Here is a 23,680-nt window from a genome sequence, read left to right as displayed (position 1 = left end):
TGTATAACTATTGCCCCAACTTGGAGCGAGCTGGATAACACCATCAGTCACGATAATGCCCAGTGTGGTTATGAACATATAGTTATATTTGTTTTATATCTTGCGGTAATGTTCTGGATTCATGTTTTGTTTTGTTTTTTTAATTCCATGTTGCCATTTATCTGCTCAGTTCTTGCCTAAAACAGATTTAACTGAACCCTCTAGTGTGGTTATGAACATATAGTTATATTTGTTTTATATCTTGCTGTAATGTTCTGCATTCATGTTTTGTTTTGTTTTTTTGAATTCCATGTTGCCATTTATCTGCTCAGTTCCTGCCTAAAACAGATTTAACATACCTATGCTGTGTTCTCTTTTGGATGCTGCTTAGATGGGTAAGGTATATTTTAGAAATGCTGACTAAGCTATATTTCACCCTATTTTTCTATGATTCATCTAATTCTAGCTGCATTTTATCATTAAAATACAATGATTATTTGGGATAAAGGCTTTAAGGGTTATAAAAATAGTCTATGAAATATCCCTTTACCCTCATTAGCTTCAGCATGGTGTGAATTCTCGTAATAACGTGCTTAGACTGAGCAAGAGAAAGATGCTAAACCACCTCAGGGCTGATCAGTGAAATGTTTTTACCTTTGCTGCATATCAGATACCCCATAGTGCTGCACGACTGTTTTATTATGCTAATTTATGACAAGTGTGTTTTTAAAAAGATTAAGGAATTATTCCAACATGGCTGCTTATTTTCAAAGAAGTTTAATGTCTAGGTACCAGCACGTGATAGAAATTTTAACATCTTCCTGGACTTTGAGACAGTTGGATCTACTTTTGTTTAAAGATTACATAGGAGAATGTGTTTTTTGCTGAAAGGATCAAGTAATGATGCCTGAGGTTAGTATGACTTTCAGCTGAACTTGTTCTGATTGGTAGGATGAATTTTTTTTTCTGTTTTTGTAAAACCATACCCAAGAAATTTTAAGCCTTTTCACTTAAAGCAAAAGCTGTTAAGCATTCAGCTCTAATTCCCTTGAGCAGCAAGGAGCTTCTCCCAAACTTCACCATCTGGATACTGGTGTTTCTTTACAGATTCCTCCTTCATTTCTGTTGAATAACCAGCATCCTATCAAAGACAAAAAATGGAATCATGTTAATAACCACCTAGAACAAAAGTCATTTATTTTACTTATTTCTGCTGTTCCTAGAAATGCTTTTAAATCAAAGCCAGAGGCAATTGAATTAATATTTTAAAAATAAGTTTGCAGGTTGTTTGAAATGGGGGCGAGGGACGCACTGTATTGGCTGCTTCTCAGGATTAGTTAACTATTCACACTTCCTTTGATAGTTCAACCTCTGTTGGTGAAAATGAGCCCCAATCTCTTGAACAGAAGGCTAAATGGCACAGATAACACAACTGCAGTCAAAACCCTTCACTAACTTGCTAGATGGTGCCGGGTTTTTCTTTTTAGTTTAGTTTTGTTTGGGGCAGGAAGGGCCCAAGGAGTGCATGTTTTCAGGTCCAGCTGGTGAGGAAAGGCTGGCCTGAGAGAATCCTTGTCAGGGGCATCCTGACCTTCAGGCCTGGGGAATTTGACTAACTAAAGAGCCATTTGTTTCTAGATATTGAAAACAGACTTGAAGGAGACAAAGCTTTGTGCTCTGGGGTCTAGCTCCTGAGAAGAGTAGGGCAGGGCTGGCAGCGCCTCCTCTGGGGGGGCCTCCCTGGCCAAACTCACCTTAGGAGGCATGTAGGAAGCTGCCTTGATTATCACGGGGTACTTGAAGTGCTCGTGCAGGTGGTCGACGTATTCACACATCCTGGGAGGAAGGAATCGGGTTGGGGTAACAATGCCTTCGGTTAGATAGTTCATGTGGTGCCGTTAGGGCAAAGGGGCAAGCACCACTAAGAAAGGATGGACTCTGCCAAGGCTTGGCTGATACCATGTATTTCTATGTAAGTCCCTCAGCCTCTGGACTTCAGGTTCTTCTCTGTAAGGTAAAGCAGTGTGGGGGCTTGGATGAAATGAACTGTGAAGTATCTTTTAACTTAAGGTTTTGTGAACCAAAAGGCATCAATTTAGACTTAGATGTATCTGGGATTATTTGGGTGCCTCTAGCCAAAAGGTGAACAGATTAAAGTCACCAAATGAGGTCCCTTCCAGCTACACAAATGATTTAGAAGAACACAGGTTTTAGGATCAGACCAATCTGTTCAAATTTGGTGTCAGCCACTGTCTAGTTTTGTGACTTGGGGCAACTGACCTAATTCTACTGCCTTACTTCAGCCACTGGTTAATGAACAGCTGAGATGAGCAGGCCCTGTGTCCAGTGCTGGGGACACAAAGGAACTGGTAAGAGAGGGCCTTGTGGTTTCAATGGCCGTAGATACCAAGTTGTTGACTATAATATGTACTGTGTATAATCTATAAAGAACAGGCTACAGATGAAGAACCGGCCCCTTGGGAGAGGACAGTGGGCCTTGAAGAATGAACAGGGAAGCGGTGCTCCACACACAGGGTAACAAAGCAGGTGACAGCACACAGCATCTGTGTCTGGTGGCTGTCCCTCCTGCATGGTGGCATTCCCAAGCAGTGAGGTCTGCTTTCAGGGGGTGGTATGAGGTTCTCACCCACTCATGGGTGGGCATAGTGTCCAGTGGGTCAGAGCTGACCCTCTTTTTTGCATTCCTCAAAACTTTGCAGGACCTGTCAAGGTTGGTTGGAGCCCCTCCCTTAGTCCTGCTTTAAGGAACTGAAATGAGGGGGCAAAAGCAGAATAACCTAGGAGTGTTTGTTTTTCTAGTTTAAAATATCTCAGGTTTAAATACCCAGCTGCAGAAAGAACCATTACTTTATAGTTGAAGTCTCTGTAGACCCTCACAGGTACCACTTCTCAATCCTGAACTTGATGTTCACCTTTCCTGTGCGTGTCCTCATGCTTTCACTGTATACCCCTAGTGATCTTTCTGCGCTATCGCATTTAATTCTTGGAGGAAAGAAAGGCATAATAAACTCGTATGTCTGCAGGTGACTGGAAGGAGACTGTCCTAATTTAAAGCTCACCTGGCGCATGTTGAGAAATAAGATGGAACTAAAAGATGCAGCCAGATCCTGAAGACTCCAGTGTTGGGAAGAAATTGGACAGAAGCAGAGAGAATACATACGATGAAAGCGGGGCTTTAGAAAGTCAGAAACAGGAGCTGTTTCTGGTTTCCATTTGGTTGCAGACTCTCCCCACCCCCGCTTATGTACCTAGAAAACAGTAAGTCAGCTACCAGGAAACCACCCTCTAGAAGAAAAAAGACTATGCAGTAGTGGGTCTCAAACTACCTTTGAGTTATGGGATGTGCCAGTGGCCAGGGGTCTGGCTTGGATTGAGAGACAGTACTGAAGTTAATGCCACATCACTGACCTGTCTTTGAGGCTTGCAGAGACTGATATGAAGTCAAATATAATCAGGTGCTGCACCAGTTCACAGAGGCCAACTCCACCAGCATGCGGGCACACAGGAACTAAAAGTGAAGACAGATTCCCACTGAGTGCCAAGTAGGGCAGCGAGGGAGAAGTGAAGGAGAACCTGCAGCTTTGCTTGTTGCCTGCAGGTGATCAAATCATTAATATTTAGGAATGAAAATCATCAGAGATTCCCTGATTAAGCCTAAATGAGACTTAGAAAAAAGTCAAAATGGGGAACTCCAGAGGGAACCAGGCAGGGAAATGGTGTTTGGTCCGTGACCCCGCGGTGCCCTTACTGTCAAACTTTTTGGCCATCAGCAGCACTGAGAGGTTCTCGTTGACACTTCCCAGCCTGCAGCTGTCGATCTGGAGAAACTGCAGGGCTTTTGCCTGTAGGAGTTGCTTAAATATCACTCTATTGTGGCACTGGAAGTAGAATTAAAATACACCAACAGAAGAGTCAGCCTCGGCCTTCAGGATCTATACACCTGGCACTGCGCCCATTCTGAGTCTCATCGGTGGCCTCCTGGAAGCCCAGACTGTATTCATTTTTTGTTCTCACTTGGCATGCGGTGAGCCCTGACAGGCCAGGCGGGGACCTTCTGATCACTTCGTTACAGATTTGCTGGTGGAACCACGTGTGTGTCATGTAAAAGTCACACCACTCGCCACCTATCAGTGCATAACCACCACCTCTAAGTGGGAGATGAAGCATCAGGATGAAATAAGGGGATGGCGATGAGCAGGTGGCGCGGGCGACGAAACAGAAGCGTGGCAGAACGGCGCTGCTCCTTTTGCTGGGAAAGCCGAGAATCTGTTCCCTCACACAGCTCCGCTCGTGGGCCGCCTGCCGCGGGCTTTGGCAGGCGCTTATGCTTCGTTTATAAGCACAAAAAGGGAACGCTATCATGTTTACCCAGTTTGGAAGCTGGCTTTCTTAAAACCACATGGTGCTTATTAGGCCCCTGCAGCTTTAAATTGCTGCCTTGTAAATTCCGATGAGCTACTTTGAAAAAGATAAATGACCTTAGTCATAGGAATTGTAGAAGAACATGCAAGCTCTTTACTATATATATGTTACTCCAGACTATGAAGTGGTCTAAGGTGACCCAATTTCTAAGATTAAGAAAATCTCCCAACTCAGAACAACAGAGGTGATGTAGCCTAGCATATGCCAGTGTCCCTAGTCGGTGGCCAGTGTGTGCTGACCCTGAGGAGACATCTCTTACCTGTTCTCCGGTGGCAACGCCAATTCCCAGGGGGACCAGTGCCTGTGAAATATAAGGCAACCTGATGTTATTTGCCTAGGTTTTTGAACTGAGACTCCTAATGTTTAAAAATATTTAGAGCTGTTCAGCTATTTAGAGCTGAAGAAGGAAACAGCCCTGTTGTCGAGCCGTGTGAAGTTTAAGGAGCCGCAGAAGGTGGTAGAGGGGGTGGGGGGTGCACTGGGCCATCTCCGTCTGACCCCAGCACGTGTTCCATCCCACAACCAGTTCCTCCCTGATTTCTCACCCATCCGGCAGCCTTTGGTTTAAATAGGGCTGCTCATGGAGCTTGCTCTGTCAGGATGCAAAAATATAGGGCTCCCAGAAGTTACACTTTCTCCTTATGAGTGACCCACCTGGCGCTCTGGCTTATAGATCTGTGCTGTGAACCCGGCTAATGGGAGACTCTCCCTGAGAGACAGGATATTTCTCACATATTCTTACATATGAAAGGGAGAGAAGCCGGCCCGAATTCAGGTGAGTTTGCCCAGGAAGCGCCCTGGTTCAAGGGCTCTGTGGAAACGGATGGGCAGCCTTCTCATGGGGAGGCCTGACCTTGACATTAGCTAAGCAAACCTTTGCTTGTGAATCAGCCAGAGGAATCTACACTTTGTTTCAATCTGGGTGAGTAAAATATTTGAGTATCAGTCAGATTTCTGTATTTACAAAGTATGGGAATCAGGTCTGTTAACCTTTGGATTGCTGGTAGCCTTTCAACTTCTAGCAATTTAGTTTCTCTAAAATAAATAGAACTGTGAAAGGGGATAAGCCCAGGAATCTTAGGATCTGTGACCACCACTCTAGCAGTAGCAGCAGGTTTTTTACCTTGGAAATGGTGGCATGCCCCAGAATATCATCAGGGGAGGTGGGCTCCTCAATCCACAGGGGCTTGAACTCTGCCAGCTTTGCCATCCACTCCACGGCTTCGGGAACATCCCAGCGCTGGTTGGCATCCATCATCTGAAAGGACGGAGGGACCCTTCATGGGGAGGTGTGCCCGCTGCTGACCTTGCTGCAGGCTGTGGCTCCCAGGAGGAAACGCTGTCACTCGGTGCCCCTGACTGCTGGGGCCCAGCACACAACCATAACAAAAGGAGCCCGAGAGCAGCCACCAAGATGAACTCTGGCTCCAGATACTGTCTCAGAGGAGATGCAAGTCACTCAGGGAGCCACTGTGAGGTCCAGAAGTGCCCTGGCCTGGGCCCAGAAGTGCTCACTGGCCCTGGAGCTCCAGCCTGATCTACATTTAGAAACCACCCAAATACATTTGTCTTGCAGGGTTCATCATTTGTAGGCACTGTTTTATCACATTCTGAATCATGCACAGTTAATACCGAGTTTATTCAATAGTCACTTATTGGCTATTGCCTACTATGTGTTTGGCACAATAATAAATAACCCAAACTCTTACCATTAACTAGGCATCTACTCCGCTAGGCATTTAATGGATTTTGTCCCATTTAATATAAGAACTCTTATGAGACAGTTCATATTAACCCGTCTTACAGACAAGAAAACTGATACGCAGAGGATTAACTTGCTCAAGGACGATAAGTAAATGGTGAGTTCAAATCCAGGCCTCTCACTCTTAAGGCCTGGGCCTAAGGCCTGGGCCCTGTGTGTGCAGTGAGACTGCCAGGAAGCCAGGTGCTGGGTGTGCAGAGACAAGAAAGGGCCTCTCCATCCCCGATATCATCACACTTGGAGAAGCCAGACACAGAGATGGATTTCTTTAGTAGAATGTGCTGAGTGATAAGAGGTCCCTTGTGGGACTCTGTGGGAACCAGAGGATAGTGCGCCCAGAATCTATTCCTGTCATAAATTATTTAGATGAGAATGACCTTGCAAGACAAAAGTAGCATTAATTCATGTATAAATAATGGGACTTTTGATCTTAGGTCCAGGACTCAAAACTTCTATTTTAATATATGAAACATGCCTCCAAAAAGATATAAAAACATCTTACTGTGACTATTTTATGAAAATATTTTATACATAGGAAGAAATGTTTTATAAAAATACATAGGAATGACTGATCCTTAACATTTATCTCGGCAAAAGTTCCAGCATTTCTTGAGCAATGGCTCCCTGAGACCCACCTACCTGAAGGCGGGTTGGCGGACTTAAGAAGGAGGGTTGAATGATTGACATACCGGGGGCGCCAATGGGAGACCTGTTTGCTCAGGCGCATCTGTCCTAGCACAAAGGAACAATCCCTAAACCTGATCTTACTGAATTAGTTCTGCAGAAAAAAAAACTATCAATCAGCCCCCTCAGTTTTTTGGGGGTTTTTTTGTTTTGTTTTTTTAAACAATTTGCCTACTCCAAGAGCTCAAAGCTGTACTTCTGACATATGGTGTTAAAATTCCCAATGTTCTTTAATCCTTACTTGAAACAAGTTGTATTTTGGCCCTAGACAAGGCTTCTCAAATACAGCTGCTTACTTCTCAGTGGCAGGGAGGTTATTTACCAGCGTCTTCTCAGGGCCGATCATGTTTCTGATGAGTCGGCATCTACGGATGTCATCCTGGAGATCAGCACCAACTTTTACCTTAAACCTATAAAAAAAGGTTTGGTCTCGTAACTTAGATCTGTCCCCTGACTTGGCAAAGATACGTGGCTTTTCTGCAGAAGTGACTGTTTCTGTCAGTAATTCACAGGTCACATTTTCTAGTAAACTCTTGCCCTTTCCCAATGAATCTTCAGACAAGCCACTCAAAAATAACCCTGTAAGTGTATCTTTTTACTCAGTATCGGGTAACTCTAAATTACCTGCTGTCCTGAAGTCCAGCAATGGACGGAGCAGCTAGATCTTTAATAACATTAACTGAGTTTTTGCTGTGCCATGAAGAGGAGTTAAGAACGGAAAAGGCATAGTCAGACTTGGCGGGTGAGCTGGCATCCTCTCCCTCACTCACCAGCCTCTCTGTCCTACACACGGACGCCAGTCTGCTGCTTTGGAGCCAGGATGGCCCAAGGTCCTCCTCTCCACAACACCCACCCTCTGTGCTGACAAAAAAGCCCCTCTCACAGCCTGTGCCATTCTCTCCCCTGCGCTCAGCACCAAACACACTAAAGATGACCTTTCTATCCTGGGTGGAATCCTTAGCTTCTGGATGCTGGGCTTCCCATGCTCAGGGGCCTAGGAATCTCTCCTCGGCCTTCTCTGACTCCTAGCGGTGTCTGCTCCAGCCTTTCCTGGGTACATGGAGGGAGGGAAGGTGCCAGCACTTACTGAGCACCTGCTACCAATCCCAGCTGTGCTGGTCCTTTTCAGAGACAGCAACTTTGAGGAGAACCATGAGATATTATTATTCCCATTTTATATAGAGAAAATGAGGTTCAGAGAGGTTGAACAATGTGCCCGTGGTCACACAGCAGGCAGGCACTGCAGGAGATGAAGGGAAAAGGCATAATGTTGATTCCAAATCCCCCACATCCCAAGCCTCTTTCCACTGCTTCATGCTGCCTCCATCAAGTTCTCAGTCCCCAACCCTTTACTTAGCTGAGGATTCAACCAGAGTTCAGTGCCTCTCAAAGTTCACTGGGTACGCAGATCACCCAGGGATCTTGTTAGAATGCAGATTCTGATGCAGCAGGTCTGGGGTGAGGCCCAAGATTCTGCACTTGTTTTTTAAAGGTGAGGGGAGACCTTGTTTTTGGTCCTTACTTATTAAGCAACCTATACAAATGGTTTTCTAAATACCGCGAGCAGCAGCAGGGCACGCTAGTGCTGCTGCTCCACAGACCACACCTGGAGTGGCAGGAGGCGGGTGGCCAGACTTGCCCAGAGATCCTGGTGACGGCTCACAGGCACAATGTCTACCTTGAGCCGCACGGATGGGCTCAGTGACTCGATCAAAAGGTGATAGTCCCTGTGTCCTGCACAGCTTCGGGATTCGGGGCCACTGCCCACCGTAGTTTACCCCAAGGAAACCCCAGGATGCCCAGGGGTCCATAACCACGCGGGAGAAGGACAGAAGAGAAGGCAGAGGCTTAGTCTGGAGAGGAGGTGGCCTGGGGAAGAGGGGGACCAGGCTCTTGGGAGAAGAACTCCGAAGAGAATTATTGCGACCTGTGGCTGGAAGTTATAGGGAAGCAAAGGGTCCGCTACACTGAAGCTCTTCTAACACTCAGAGCCTTCCAACAATGCACAAGTGCCCTACAAGCTCGCTGCCTCTGGAGGTTTTCACGTAGAAGCTGAATCAATGCTTGTTACTATAGTAAAGAGTAGATTTCTAGATCGGGGCTGGAAATCGATGATCTCTTTCAACTCTGATGTTCCAGGATTCTAACTAGACTCAGAGCTCATCTTTGGAGAAAGAGCTTCAGCTGAAATTTCCCTGGTGTGTCCTTACACACCAGACTGCTCTGGGCGAATCCTGGCCTCCTTGGTACCTTTGGATCCTGGCTCCTCTCAACCGACCAGCCTCTCTCGCTAACTGGAGAGTCAAGTTCACCCAAATAAGTTACCTGGTCCAGCCGTCCTCCAGCGCCTCGCTGCAGAGCTGTGGGGAGAGGAGCAGAGCCATCACCACCCACACCCGTAGGTCTAAGCAGCACCGTGGCCACCTCTGATTGGGCTTCACAAACGCTATGGCTGTACCGTGAACCAGAAGAACCACCATGTGTTGAAATTGAGAGCAGAAACAGCTTAGCCAACAGAGCACGACCGCTTGGTGACTTTCTTTCCTCATCTCTATGGGAACCATTTCATTAATGGTCACAACATTCCTGGTTGGGGAATGGAGCATTTCTGTCCCTCTTTTTAAAGCCAGGATGTTCTGTGGCATCCACAGAATGAGTGGATAAAAGAGTAACGAACGGAAGCTAGTCTCCCCTCTCTCTCACTCTCGGCGGCAGGTGAGCGCGGGGTGATGGGAAAGGGCAGTCAAGCAGGCAGGCGCCGACCGCCCACCAGGTGCCACCATGTGCTGCGAGCATCACACCACGGCAGCATTCATCGGAATCCTTAGAACCAACCCCCGCCCCCGGACAGCTAGTATTTCCCCACTTCGCAGTGAGGACGCCGAGGCGGAGCACGGTTAGGGCTCACATGGCACCACGTCACGCTGCTGCCTCTGCCCGGGAATCAGCTTCCCCCTCCAGGGCCAAGGTGGGGCTCACCAGCTCACGGGCCCAACGTCCACAACGGAAACGGCTTTCCTTTTGCTCACGTCCAAGGACCTCCAGGGCGAGGCCTGGGATCTCTAACGATTCAGAAAGGCTAAGAGGAAAACATGACGTCTCTCCAGAAAGCCTGTCTAGAAAACCAGGTTCAAGCACCCACCTGCTTCAGTGTGGCATCCGAGTAGCCCAGCCAGGCGCACGACGTGGTGTAGGCGGGGTAGCCGTGCACCAGCATTTGCTCTTCTGTGGAAACACAACGCTCGTCAACATTTTGTGTTTGCGGGACCTTCAGCTTTAGACTTGCCCGTGGCTAAGGCACTGCCCACAGAGAATCCAGCTGTTCTCCTGCCCGCCCTGCACAGGCACCCGGAGGCGGTGCGGATCCCAAGGATGTCGCACCCAGGGCCCAGGATACCCCCTGGGACGCCCTGCTGGCCAAGGCCTTGCCCGTGGCGTGTGGTGTAACCCTAAAACCAGCCTTGCTCCCAGCAGTGGCCAAAGTGAACTCTAACCTAAGAGGTCACACCAGGAGGCCGCTGCATCTAGACTCAACCGTCTGTCCGTGGGCCTGCTGCAGGGGGATGATGCGAACCCCTGGACACTCAAGGACGGGGACACTCAAAAGTGCACGATGATAGCAAAAATAATGAAGAGAATTTCCTCACAACCCACCTCGCTCTTTTTTCCCAACTTGACCTTTCTGCAGGATTTCTGGAAAAAATAAAAAGCATTATCACTCTTTTAGACAACAAAGCACTCGGCCCCATTGCTTCCATATAAGAATGGACCAGAAAGCTCCCAGTTCCTGGGGATGACTCACCATAGGCTTCCTCCTCTGTCAGGACGTCGGTGATGTACCTAAAATCTAGGCAGGATACCAGCTTCCTGGGGTCCTGGCAGCAAGACAGCAGGTAGGAAAGGCCCACATCAATTCACAAGTGGATTATGTTTCTAAAAATCTGCTGGACATGGGCTTATTCTGTCCGGGAAAGGACCTTTGGGTCCCCTTCTCCTCCCTCCCCGAAGTCGGGGCTTTGGCCTCACTGGGGAGGCCCACATTCTCGGCTGGGTCTCTGGCGAGACCCCCCCACCCCAATCTAAGTCAGCCAGTTTGGAAGCAGGTTGTACTGTGACCAATAGTACTCCACTGTAACCCTTAAGTATCATAAAAGCTCTCAATGCTGAGATTCTGCTTCTTTTAAGACCACTGGCATTGAAACAGGGAACAGGATCCAAAAGAATGAAAAGTCCACAGGTGGGATTTCAGGCACTTTCCTAGTGGCCCCAAATCATTCAGTTCTGGGGGCCACCTCCAGCACCCCTCTGAGAGGCCAACCTTGAGCCTGCAGGTGGCTCAAGAGGTCCACGTCCTTCCCCTTCAGATGGCGCCCCCATGCCACCCGCAACCATGTCAGAGAGATGATGTTACAGCCTCTCATTTTCGCTTTCCTCCAGAGAAGAGACAACGTCTGCCGGCCCAACAGTCTTCAAGGCCATGGTTCTTTGTTTTTTCTTTTTCTTTTTTTTAGTAAATTTATTTATTTTATTTTTGGCTGCGTTGGGTCTTTGTTGCTGGGTGCGGGCTTTCTCTAGCTGCGGCGAGTGGGGGCCGTTCTTTGTTGCGGTGCGCAGGCTTCTCATTGCGGTGGTTTCTCTTGTTGCAGAGCACGGGCTCTAGGGCACACGGGCTCAGTAGTTGTGGCTCGTGGGCTCCAGAGTGCAGGCTCAGTAGTTGTGGCGCACAGGCTTAGTTGCTCTGCGGCATGTGGGATCTTCCTGGACTAGGGCTCGAACCCGTGTCCCCTGTACTGGCAGGTGGATTCTTAACCACTGCACCACCAGGGAAGTCCCAGGACCTTCGTTTGTTAACCACCAGATTTTCAGCAACCATCTAAGGCATCGCCCCGAGCAAGATGATGCTCAGAGAGGTTAAGTGGCATGCTCAAGGTCACACAGCCAGGAAGTGGTGGAGTCCAGATTCAAAGCCAGGTCTGCCTGGGCCTGAAGTTCACTCCCCTTAACCTGCCCAGAGTTTTTTCCTCCTTGGCAGCCAGGTGCTCATCCCTGATATCAACAGGTCAAGGAGAAAGGAAACGGCAGGGGCACATCTTTAGAATTCACCGTGGGCTCCTTGCTCAAGAGTCTGATCTGCCATTTACTCTTGGAGTCAAAGTGACCAGATAATATTTTAATAATAACATCTTGCTCATCAGAGTTTGTAAAGCACTTTTCTCAATTGCCTTTAAACCAATTCTATGGAGTTTCTAGAGAAGTTATGATTATCCCCTTTTCACAGTTAGGAAACGGAAACTCAAGAATTTGTATTACATGTGGAAGCAAGTGCCACAGTGGGGGAGGCGGGACCATCGGACCTCCCTGCCTGCATGAGCACAGCTCTTTGTTACTTCAAATACCAGAAAAAGAATATTAGACTTGGGACTTCCCTGGTGGTCCAGTGGTATAGAATCCATCCTTCAATGAAGGGGACGCGGGTTTAATCCCTAGTTGGGCAACTAAGCCCGTGCGCCACAACTACTGAGCCCACGCGCTCTGGAGCCCGCGAGCCACAGCTAGAGAGAAGCCCGCACGCCACAACTGGAGAGAGAAAAGACCCACACGCCACAACTAGAGAGAAGCCCACACGCCGCAACGAAGAGCCTGCACGTGGCAAAGATCCCGCGTGCCACAACTAAAGACCCGAGGCAGCCAAAAAATAAAAAGAATATTAGACTTTACTGGGTTTTGTTTGATCAGCACTACAGTGATTGATCCAGAGACAGTGCTGAATGTATTTACTGATTATCAAAAGGCAAGTAATCCATGAAATCCATTTCATTTACAGAAACAATGAGAATATTAAAGAATTTACTTACCATGTCAACAAGTAACTTCCACAGAGGCTTGAAGAAAAGAAAAGATTTGTAAAGTGTGTGAAGTACCCAAAACGTGTGAAGTACCCACTTGTTTTCTGACAGTAAATGCACTAGTGGCAAATTCCCACCATCAGACTAACACCTGCCTGCCTGCCCATCGGCTCATGCTGCCTCCCAGCCCCTCGTCTCTGCCACCCCTCCTTGCTCAGCCCTTTCTAGCCTACTCCAACAACAACCTGACTGTGGCCAGTACCTCTCAGCGGAGACGAATAATCGAACAATTCTCCGTATGTCACCTGGGAGCCTGCTGTGCGTTTGCCTTTGCTCGTAGAGGAAGTGTTTGTGCTGCAGGGTCACAGAGGTGCTGTCTGGAGGATTACCTTTCCCTCCTGCTTGGCCCACAGGTCCCACACGGCATTGAGAACGGCCGCCGTGGCCAGATGCACCACACCCTTCTCGGGACCGATCTGGTTAGGAAGCAAAACACACCAGCACTTCTTAGAAAAGAAAAAGATATTTAGGTCTTCTAGCCAGGGACATGTTTCATGAATTAAAAGGCAGCAATGGAAACTCACTTAGAGGGTAAGCTCTTTTTCAATAGTTTCTAACCTATAGAAGATTTGCAAGAATAGTACAAAGAACTCCTATGTATTTCTCTCTCTCTCTTTGCATATACATATATACACACATATACACATATGTACAGAAAAATAAAATATATAATATAAACTTATTTCACTGAGTAATTTGAGAGTAAGTTGCAAATATCATGCCCCTTTAACCCTAAATACTTCAGAATGTAGCTCCTAAAAACAAGGACATTCTCTTACATGACCATAGAACAACGATCAAATTCAGGGAATATAACATTGATAGAATACTATTACCTACAAAGACAGTCCATAATCAAATTTCACCAATTGTCCCAATAATGTACTTTCTTGTATTCACATATTGCATTTAGCTGACATTTCACTTTAGTCTCTCTTTATCTGGAGCAAGTTTCCTTCTTTTTAAAAATGATATCAATATTCTCAAAGAGTACAGGCCAGTTGACTTACACAGTGTTCCTCCATCTGGGTTGGTCTGCAGCCCCATCATGATTAGGTTGCAACGTTGCCACCACATTTTTTTGTTAGGGCTATTATCTTTTAGCACTTGGGTAAGGCAGTATCCTTTAGGCTTCCCCACTGTGTGGTTACCATTTCCCTTTCTAAGTAAGGAGATTAATATTGCCCCCAAGTTTTAGCATCCATTGGTGATTCTTACCTCAATCAATTACAGGTATGGTTGTAATATGGTGGTTTTCTAATGTTACCATTCCTGTTATATTAGTGTGTATTTGATTGTAATGACAAAGTTTCCCTTGTTGGTTGGTTGTTTGCTATCTGAACAGACTCATGGAGTCTTAGGTTATTCAGTGACTGGTAAACATCACCACCACACTTCTTTTGATGCTTGAATTGTCCCAGATTCGACCAGTGGGAACTCCTTCGAAGGGATGCTTTAAAAGCAAGTTTCACTTGGTTGGCAGAAGTTAAGAATGAAATTCGAGGCAATGTGGACAATGTGCCTTTCTCTGTACATGGACAGGAGACTGAGCACTTAGGAAAAGACAGAGCTGATGTCAGGAGACATCGGCAAGGTCTTGGCTGCTAGACTGACCTTACTGTGATAAAATCCTCTCTCTAGAACCTCATTTTCTTCATGCTTTGAACTTAGGGTTCAAATATAGCCCTATACACATAAAGGTGCTCTGGTCTTTCTCTTCTTAACCTTTGCTCTGCTCTTACGTTTGTCCTTAATAACTGCCTCCCACAACTTCAATTCTACTCATATTATGTCTCCCTTAAAAAGGTTGCCCATTCAGCACTTTATCCTCTAGAGGGTCTAGACTACTTCTCCCCATCCAGGGAGCAGAGATGAGGTCCATAAGGGCAGAGATAGCTCTCAGGATCCAAATATGTCCAGATTCAAGTCTTACAGAAAGGAACAGATTACCTCAAAATACTGATTGCCCAAATGGTTCAAGCCCTAATTTATCTGAATAAAATGTTTTACCTTAAAACTGTAAACCTGTCTCTATTTTCACAAATGCTGCAATCAAAGGACATGAGACCTGAGTTATTTATAGAAGTGTTTTACAAAACAGGTCCCTTACCCATCTGAGCTGCCCGTCGCTCGTGAGCTGTCTGTAGAAGCCTCTGAAATCACCAACAATGTCCCTGAGGTCCTTGTTAAGCAGGTGGGGGGCCAGGGCGTTCACAGCACAGACAACTATTAAAGGGGATTTAATTCTTGTTTAGTTCTGGTGTAAATAAATTAAGACATGCATGCACCACAAACAATCTAATGTGGGCATTAATGAAAATAATTTTAAATACAAAAGGTACATGCCTTTAAAAATTGCCCCAAATATGTCTTCTATGGTTGTCATAACTAATAGCACATAATAGAATAGCTGTTAATCTATATACTGAGCTTAATTTCTGAAAAGATAGACTACATTTTTCATAACTAATTTCAAAGTTAATCTTCATTTGGGTCAGCATTACCATCAATAACTTATTTTTGGTGTTCTACCTTATTTATTTATTTATTTTTCTTTTCTTTTCTTTTTTTTTTGCGGTACGCGGGCCTCTCACTGTTGTGGCCTCTCCCACTGTGGAGCACAGGCTCCGGACGCGCAGGCTCAGCGGCCATGGCTCACGGGCCCAGCCGCTCCGCGGCATGTGGGATCTTCCCGGACCGGGGCACGAACCCATGTCCCCTGCATCGGCAGGCGGACTCTCAACCACTGCGCCACCAGGGAAGCCCTGGCGTTCTACTTTAAAAAGACTTTATTGTGTTATGTCAGATGAACAAGTAAAGTAACAAACTGTATGGGAAAGATCCTTCTATCCTTTGCTCAGTCTATAAAACACTCAGTCTATGTGTAAATGGCCAAAATAATCAAACCAAGTCATCAACTTAGCCCTAAAGCAATGAATTTATTATAAAAAATTTTGATCAACTTTTGTTTGGTATAGCCACTGCTTCAATATTAAAATTCTCACATCACTTCACAGGGTAGTTGTAGAGGCACAGTTTTACTATCAGTCAGATCTTAGGAGAAAGATGTTTTCAAAGTATTAAAACATGTTCTTAGGATCTGTTTGGCCTCTGTGTGACGCAGCCCTCAGATAATTCGCACTGGCTCTCACATAGAGCATTTAGGGCTGATCCACACCTTCCGTGTTCTCTAGGGCTTTTGTTAATGGAATGCAGACTGATTCCAGTTCAGGTGCTCATTCCCTAGAACTGTGAGAAGACAGAGGGTTCCTCACTCCTTGATGGCTGGTGCTCTTGGATTAAAGACATCTGAAGAGTAAGTCAGCGACTCAGAGAGTCCGTATCATTATCTGCATCAAACCTCTGTTCTACTGAGATAGATGGTTGCTGAAAACCATGGACTGTTTGCATCACAAAGCAAACACATTTAACAAATGTTGAGGATGGGCTCATCTTTCACAGCTCTAAGAGAAGTGCAAGCAACACTAATACATTCATCTAGAGGATGTGGATTCTCCTCGCTCAAACTGAGGCCACTGCAGGATGTTTACTAAAATTTGGTGACTTCCACAGAAATCTGGGCGGTGGTGGTCTGACTCCAGTGTGGAGAACAGTCTACTTCAGGTGTGCACGTCTGAAGCGATGGGTGGGAAATCCGTCTGGAAACACTCGGCCTTGAAGGCAGCTCCATGCTGACTGAGGCCAGGGTTCTCTCCTGTGACTACATCTGTCCAGGACTCATTTCCTGGCACCTCCTGCCCGGGAGGGACAAGTCAGTAAAGGCTATGGAGGACTGTGGGTCTGAACTCTCATGCTGGCAAGAACCCTTATGACCATTTTTTCTCTTTAAAAATTATGCTTTTTTCACCTCTTTTTCTTTTCCTATTAAAATAAACTATATTGGTCTCATTTATACATAAAAAATCAACCATAACTTTCCCCGCTGTCTCACATATAGGCGCTTTCTTCACAGTAATGAGGAAAGCATTGTTTTCTTTCTGTTTTCTTGGATCATAAAAGATGGATGATTAGGTAAGTAGGCTGATAAAGGCTGCAGAAGAACCGTGATGAGCTAATGGAATTTTTTTCAACTTTAATTTGAACACCACATAACACATTCAGTGAGACGGCAGTGGCAGTGAGTCACCTGAAAAATGCAACAAGGTTAAAATTAAAATGGGTTCCGTCATGCTGTGGTCTGAAACAGGCGGAAGCCACCTCCATCACCACAAAAGAGCCATTTGTTCCAGGCACAGAGAGATGGAAATTGATTTCTCCTGCTCGAGGCATCCATTGGGACAGTGTGGGGAGGGGAGGGGAGGGGTCAGGGAGGTCCCCACGCAGTGAACTCAGCAACACATTTGTCCCAGGGACCACGTGACAGTGCAGCGTCCCTCCGCTGCGGGCCCAGTTCCAGGTCCTGGTTGTTAACAGAAAGTGGTTCTTATGGCTTGTCCCAGAACACATCTTGTAAGCTTGCTGAGTTTTGTACAAACTTTGGGGGCTGCCCTGTATAGTTGGAGAAAGCAGCTTCATAAAGTGCTCAACTTACACCAGAGAATTAAAGTTGCAGGAGAAGCTGATACACAGCTCAGCAACCTGTGGGGGTCAGCAGTCACTGCCTGGGGGAAAACATCAACAGTGAATGGTTGACTTAGGGGGAGGGGGTCAGGGAATCATTGCCGAGGTGCCTCCTTCTGCCCAGCCAATTCCTAGTTACCCCTCAAGGCTCATCTCAAAACCTCACCATTGCTCTGAAGCCATCCTGACCCTCCTGGGCAATGAACTAAACTTCTTTCCGTGTAGCTTGTACTCAAAAAAAAAGTCCTTCTCGCACTGCACTATTGATTCTTTTATGTCTGTCTCCCTGAGAAGTTGGTGCTTTCCTTCTCCTTGTACGTGGGACTCTGTCCCCTTTCTCTCTGTTTGTAAAGTCATTTCTGCAGTGCCTGGCAGAGAGCCTAGCACACAGGAGCACACAGGAGGCGTCTGCGGAAGGCCCAGCTGACGGATGACTGGATGGCAGCCCTGGGAGGAGCTGGAACAGCCTGATGGCATCCACATAACGCTCAAGAAAGATTCCCTTGTCCTACACACACACACACACACACACCTTTTATTTGCTCGATGATACTAAAATCGTTCAGTGGGTCAAGACTTTTCTTCTACAACTAGGCAAGGGCTGACAGTACAAATATCCATGAGGGAGGTATCGCATCACCACCAAAGTTAGAGAATCTATTTCCTCCCTTCCTGGACCCTCACCTTTCAACCTATCATAATTCAGCTTCAGCTCCTAATGAGCCATTGGAGTTGATCTGTCAGAGGTCTTCTTTTTGTACATATTGAATTTTGTACACTGTGCGTGCATTAAAAAAAAACAATTATACATTTAAAAGAAAAAACAAGCAAATAATTTGTATGTAAATATTCCGGAGAGAAAGCACTTCAGGCAGTCAGGACTAACCAAGCAGCTGTCTGGGCCTCAGTTTCCTTATCTCCAAAAATGTGGACGCTCAAGACTGCTGAGCCCTCGTCCAGCTCCGAGAAAAGACAAGCCTACTCACGGCTCAATGTGCATTCTTCACTATCTGCTCTTCCAGATGAGAGTTCTGAAACTGGGCAGGACCTACAGCCTTTTCTGCCCAGAAGAGCAGTGAACTTGAAACCAACTCGGTGTGGAATATTCAAAAAAGCAAGTAGACTCTGTGCACACAACAATAAGCCTTGTTCTGTGAATGTATGCCTGCCTACGTCATGTCCCTCACTCACTCACGCGGTTCAGGTCCTCAAAGCTCTGCAGAGAAATCTGCTGAGATTCAAGGATTCACCTGCAGTCTATGGATGACTACAAGGAGATAAGTCAAATTCTGCTATTTAAAAATTTATCCCAATGAAATAAAACATCAAACATTGTTTTTACTCACTTCAAGCAGTGTAAATACGGAGGAAAATAAGGTCAGAACTGGAATGTAAATGAAACTTAAGCATTCTGGAACCTCAAGGGATGTTCAACTCACCAACTTCAGTGCCTTTCCCCAGAGTGAAGGTGATTCCGTAGCCCTTGAGTCCATCTTCTGCATCCGTCTCCAAGACAACGTAGGCAGCTGAGTAATCAGGGTCTGTGTGCTGCAGGGGAAATGCTCCCCCCAAATCCGCAAACGTGAGAAATCCCCAAATAAACCCGGGAATGACATCACGTAAGAACAGAAAACACCAACAAGAGTTCCCATCAGAGGGGACTGTTCATGTTCCCCAAAGGAAACACAGGAGCTCTGAATGGACAAAAGGAATGTCCTCCTGAAGGATGGCAGTTGGACTTGAGGTGAGAGTGAAGATCCAGGAATGAGATCTGGGAGTCTTTGGCATAAAAATGGTCACTGAAGCCATGAACACAGAGGGGGTCTTAATGGGAGTGTGTGATGAGACAGGAAGGGCATTGAGGCCCGAGCCTTGAAAGGGAAGAAGGTGGTCAGTATAGGAAGGAGCAGCCAGAAAGGCAAGTGGTCAGCGAGGGAGGGGTGAGCAGCAGACAGCAAGAAATGTAGACCAGGGTGAAGGACACTGGAAGCAGAAATAGAAAGGGCAGTTCCAAGAGAAGGAAGGAGACACAGGTCAACTTCATGTTAAGGAGGAAGTAGATGTATGGGATGGAGGCAACAGGCATGGACCAGTAATCTAGGGTTCGGTGGGGAAGGGACAGAAACGGGGTGGAGAGGTGTAAGGGCCAAGTAAAGACTATTCCAAAGTGGGAAGCCCTGTCCATGTGGGATGGAGAGGGGCCACTAGAAAAGGAGAGACTTAAAATGAAAAGGGAACAGGCCCTGGCAGTCAGGAAAGGTGGGCATGGGGACACAGGCGTAAATCAGTTCTGGAGAAGGACACGCCTTACAGAATAAAGGGAAAGATGAGAGGGATGGCTGGAGGCTGATGCGCAGAGGTGGGGCCAAGGGCGCATTAGTTTTCAGTCTTTGTGGCGACACAGTGGCACAGGACTGGGTGGCAGAGGCGGGAGAGAGTGGTCTGGACAGCAGCTCCAGGGAGCTTAGCAGACAACGGGGAATGGAGAGGAAAAGTATGGCTGGGACAAGACATGGAAGCAACCTAAGTGTCCATTGACAGATGAATGGATAAAGAAGATGTGGTACATATATACAATGGAATATTACTCAGCTGTAAAAAAGACTGAAGTAATGTCATTTGCAGCAACATGGATGGACCTAGAGATTATCACACTAAGTGAAGTCAGACAGAGAAAGACAAATACCATACGATATCACTTATATGTGGAATCTAAAATATGACACACAAATGGACTTTACAAAACAGAAACAGTGTCACAGACATAGACAACAAACTTATGCTTACCAAAGGAGAAGGCGGGTAGGGATAAATTAGGAGTTTAGAATTAACATATACAAACTACTATATATAAAATAGATAAACAAGAAGTATTTACTGTATGGCAAAAGGAACTACATTCAATATCTAATATAAACTATAATGGAAAAGAAAAAAAAAGTCTGGCTGGGAAGTGGCAGGCTCAGCTGGAGCTGGGCTCTCTGGAACCGTAGTGAGCTCCTGGATAAGCACTGCTAAGAGCACCGCAGGCCCGAGGGCTCCACGTTTCTTAAAAGGCTGGTAAGAAATCGTAACTGGAACCCACTGCTTGAACAAATATGGGGAACAGTTTCAGGGCTCCTTCATGAAAATACCCTACTTGTGATCAAGAAGGCTCGCTCTGCTGCTAAGTGCTGAGGGAGGTGAATTGCTGAGTGCTGCGTGCAGTGAGGGTGCGGAGAACAATCCTCAGAGTCATGGCAGTACTGCTGAGGACTGACAAGCAGACTTGCGATTAAGAAGGCACTTGGGGGGAGTTCCCTGGTGGTCCAGTGGTTAGGACTCTGCGCTTCCACTGCACGGGGCACGAGTTAGATCTCCTAAGATCCTGCATGCCTCGGGGTGGCCAAATAAATAAATAAATTAATTAAATAAATAAAAGGAAGGCACTTGGAAATCAGCGTACAACACACACTGTATCTGTGGGAGATAATACTTCAGTATTTATGAGCTTGCAATACAGCTGTCAGTGGGGAGGGTGGGAGGGAGGGAGATGCATGAGGGAAGGGATGTGGGAACAGATGCATATGTATGACTGATTCACTTTGTTATAAAGCAGAAACTAATTTAAAAAAAAATACAGCTGTCAGATAATACTCTCTCCTGACCCAGAGGTCATAAACCACTCAGGCCAGAGACACATTCCATTTCCTAAATTATTCCACGGTAAGCCAGCAACCTTAACACTTCACAAATTCAAAGAAAAGTGGAGGTCAGCACTCTTCTGCTTCAGTTTCTTCATATGTAAACAGTAATTATGGCCACAGTTATCGCCAGCCTTCTCTGTGTCAGGCTCTCTACACACATCTCATTTACATGTATAAAGCAGACACTGTTATACCCATTTTACAGATGAGAAAACCCAGGCCTGGAGAGATTGTGTGGTTTCCCCACAGCTGCTACACCTCAGAGAGGCAGAGGCGATAGCACATGATCAGGTATTTGAATTTTACGAGTCAGTAAAATTTCAAACATTTGTTTGGAGATCCACAAAGGATTGCCCAGTGGGTGTTTTTTGTCATTTACCATAACATCATATAAGAAAGGACAAATAAGGGTTTTTAAAAGCAGGAAGAACCTAATCTCAGAATAAAGGACATTCTTTTAAGTAACTTTAGCACTTTTTAACAAGAGGTCATTTCAGGTACACAAAGAGCCTAGGGAATGTAATAAACATCAGGGTGCCCTCCACCCAGCTTAAGAGGCAAAACTTTACAGTGTGAATGAAAGTCCTTGGGTACCCATTCCCCTCCCTCCATACAAATAACAGATAATCATTATCCTAACATGGATGTTTCACACATTCATTACAACCCTGCAACTTTGTTTTTCCAGTGTGCCATGTGTGAGTGGGCCGGGAGGGGCAGTGAGGATCCAGTGGGGACAGGCCTGGAGAAGACCCTGCACAAGACTCATATTTGGGAACCACTGCACTAGAAGGTGGTGGCGGCGGCGTGGGCTGTCCCGCTAACACTCTCAGGGAGTAAAAATGCCCTTCAGTGCTTACTTTACTGCATCTCCAAAGGCTGACATCTACTTGACTCTTTATGTGACACATCCTCTATAATCATGTTTTCAGGTAATTTCATGAGAGCCCCCTCTCACACAACCCAGTTACTGCGAGTTTGTTCGTCTGGTTTTCCAGCCAGACTGTGACTCCTTCACTTCGCAGATGGGCCCTCTTGGGTTAGGAGATTTTCCAGGTCACACAGCAAGCTGTGGCGGAAACAGGATCACCACCTAAAACACCCTGCCCGGGGCTTCCTGGTCTCCTTCTGGTTAAGAAGTTAGGCTGTGTTTTAGGGTTTCACTGGTGGGAACCTAACAACATCGTTTTGCAAATACGATTCGCATTTCCAGCAAAATGAGAATTGTAAATGTAAAAACAGGAAATACTAAACGTCAGCAAAGGAACAGTAAGAAAAAAGAAAAAAACCTAGGAGGGTGGAGAGTCTCTAGATACCTTCATTCCCCTTCCCGACCTCTCCACTTACAAAAGCAACGGTTCCAAGGTTGGGAACCTTCCTGGGGCCCGTCGGGTGCCCCGAGCCTAAAGGGCCCAGCGTCGGAGGGGCGGGAGGGTTCCGGCGGTTAGGCAGCGCTTACCATAGCGTCCGAGCCGTGGCGCCCGAGCGACGTGGGGAAGCGCACGTCGCGGACCGAGAGCCGAGAGATCCTGCCGTGCACCATGTCGCCCGCACCCCGGGGCTGCCAACTCTGCGGGACACACGGAGGCGGGTGTGTGTGCGGTGGGCGCTGATTGGCCGCGTGGCCCGGGGGGCGTGGGCGCGCTCGAGAACTTGGCGAACTTGGCCCGACTGGAGTGGCCAGCCCAGTTCAGGGTCCCATGACTCACACGTTTTTCGCGCCAAGTTTCCAAGTTTCCGCCCCGTACTGGGGGAGCTGCACCACAGGCGGACTCGTTCGGGTTCTCCACCCACCTCACTCCGCATCGGCGACCCCGCAGGACCCTGCTCCGCCCAGACTAGAAACATGAAAAGTGACCTTACCGGGAGCAGTGCCCGAGAGCGCGAGTCCGGTCAGGGTACGATCACCTAGCAGCAGATTCGGGTCAGCTCAGCGCCTGCCCTCAGTCGGAAGGTCAGCCAGGACAGCCTTGGGCTAGAAGATCCTAAGGGTCTTTTAAGGGACCTCAGCCTGTTTACCACCTGATAAATTAAGAGGCGGGTCACCATTTATTACACCCTTGCTGATGCAGAGTGCTTTAAATACATGACCTCTTATCCGCCCAACCCTACTAGGTAGGCAGGTCATGTCCACTTTATTGGTGAAGGAATGGGGATTCGGAGAGATTGATTTAAGAGACTTGCCCAAGGCCACAAAGCTAGTTAAGTGGCTGAGAGTTCTAGCTGCAAACCCAGGGCTCTGTCCTCTGGGTTGCAGGGACTCGGGTTCAGAGCTATAGGATCCCCCTGACAGCATGGTGAAGGCTATGGACACCGCCCCCTCCAATGTGCCCATGTAAGTTTTTATACCATTTTGGGGGGCGGGGGTCACTGACCCCTTGCCTTGTAGTACAGCAGGCCACCTTTCAGTTCCTACTTCTGGGGACTGCTTTGAAAATTAAATGTTTGGGAAGCAGTGCTGTATAGATATTCCATTAATATATGTTCCTGTTGGTATGGCAAGGATGTTTTCAGGGATACCCAGGTCACCTCTGCTGCTCAAGGATGCAAAAACCCCGCTGAATGAATTCCTTTGGCTAAAGACTGAGATGGTTAACTCAAACGCCTACAGAGGCTGGGTGGACACCAGGAAGCAAAAG

General features: G+C 46.8%; 1 protein-coding gene across 3 annotated transcripts; it reads right to left on the bottom strand.

Annotated features, from left to right (window-relative positions):
• Positions 1 to 39: 39 nt before the first annotated feature.
• Positions 40 to 22,710, bottom strand: ENOSF1 (enolase superfamily member 1). 3 transcript variants are annotated; one of them, XM_082641126.1, is made up of 16 exons: positions 22,501 to 22,707; positions 18,795 to 18,903; positions 14,885 to 15,000; positions 13,104 to 13,190; positions 12,724 to 12,750; positions 10,671 to 10,743; positions 10,523 to 10,561; positions 10,011 to 10,093; positions 9,194 to 9,228; positions 7,191 to 7,278; positions 5,546 to 5,680; positions 4,682 to 4,723; positions 3,749 to 3,878; positions 3,409 to 3,508; positions 1,734 to 1,815; positions 40 to 1,120 (listed from the first exon to the last, which is right to left on the bottom strand). In XM_082641126.1, the coding sequence occupies exons 1-16, from the start codon at positions 22,582 to 22,584 to the stop codon at positions 1,019 to 1,021; spliced, it is 1,332 nt and encodes a 443-aa protein (XP_082497252.1). In that variant the 5' UTR covers positions 22,585 to 22,707; the 3' UTR covers positions 40 to 1,018. The 3 variants fall into 3 exon arrangements, with proteins under 3 accessions (XP_082497252.1, XP_082497251.1, XP_082497253.1); XM_082641125.1 differs by having other exon boundaries at positions 40 to 1,815; positions 22,501 to 22,710; XM_082641127.1 differs by lacking the exon at positions 22,501 to 22,707 and adding an exon at positions 21,902 to 22,488 and having other exon boundaries at positions 40 to 1,815.
• Positions 22,711 to 23,680: the final 970 nt, after the last annotated feature.

Source organism: Mesoplodon mirus (assembly GCF_964341445.2).
Source record: "Mesoplodon mirus genome assembly, chromosome: 13".
Lineage (NCBI taxonomy): Eukaryota > Metazoa > Chordata > Mammalia > Artiodactyla > Ziphiidae > Mesoplodon > Mesoplodon mirus.
Note: the sequence above shows the minus strand (reverse complement) of the source record. Positions and strands in the feature narration are given on the sequence as shown.

What these genes read in the sequence shown, in the direction of transcription:
- ENOSF1 (XM_082641125.1), bottom strand. Translation starts at nt 22,584, where the DNA reads ATGGTGCACGGCAGGATCTCTCGGCTCTCGGTCCGCGACGTGCGCTTC. An exon ending in GGGGAAAGGCACTGAAGTTG is followed by an intron (nt 15,001 to 18,794) that starts GTGAGTTGAACA and finishes CCCCTTTAATAG; the next exon opens with TTGTCTGTGCTGTGAACGCC. An exon ending in GGGCCAAGCAGGAGGGAAAG is followed by an intron (nt 12,751 to 13,103) that starts GTAATCCTCCAG and finishes CTTTTCTTCAAG; the next exon opens with CCTCTGTGGAAGTTACTTGT.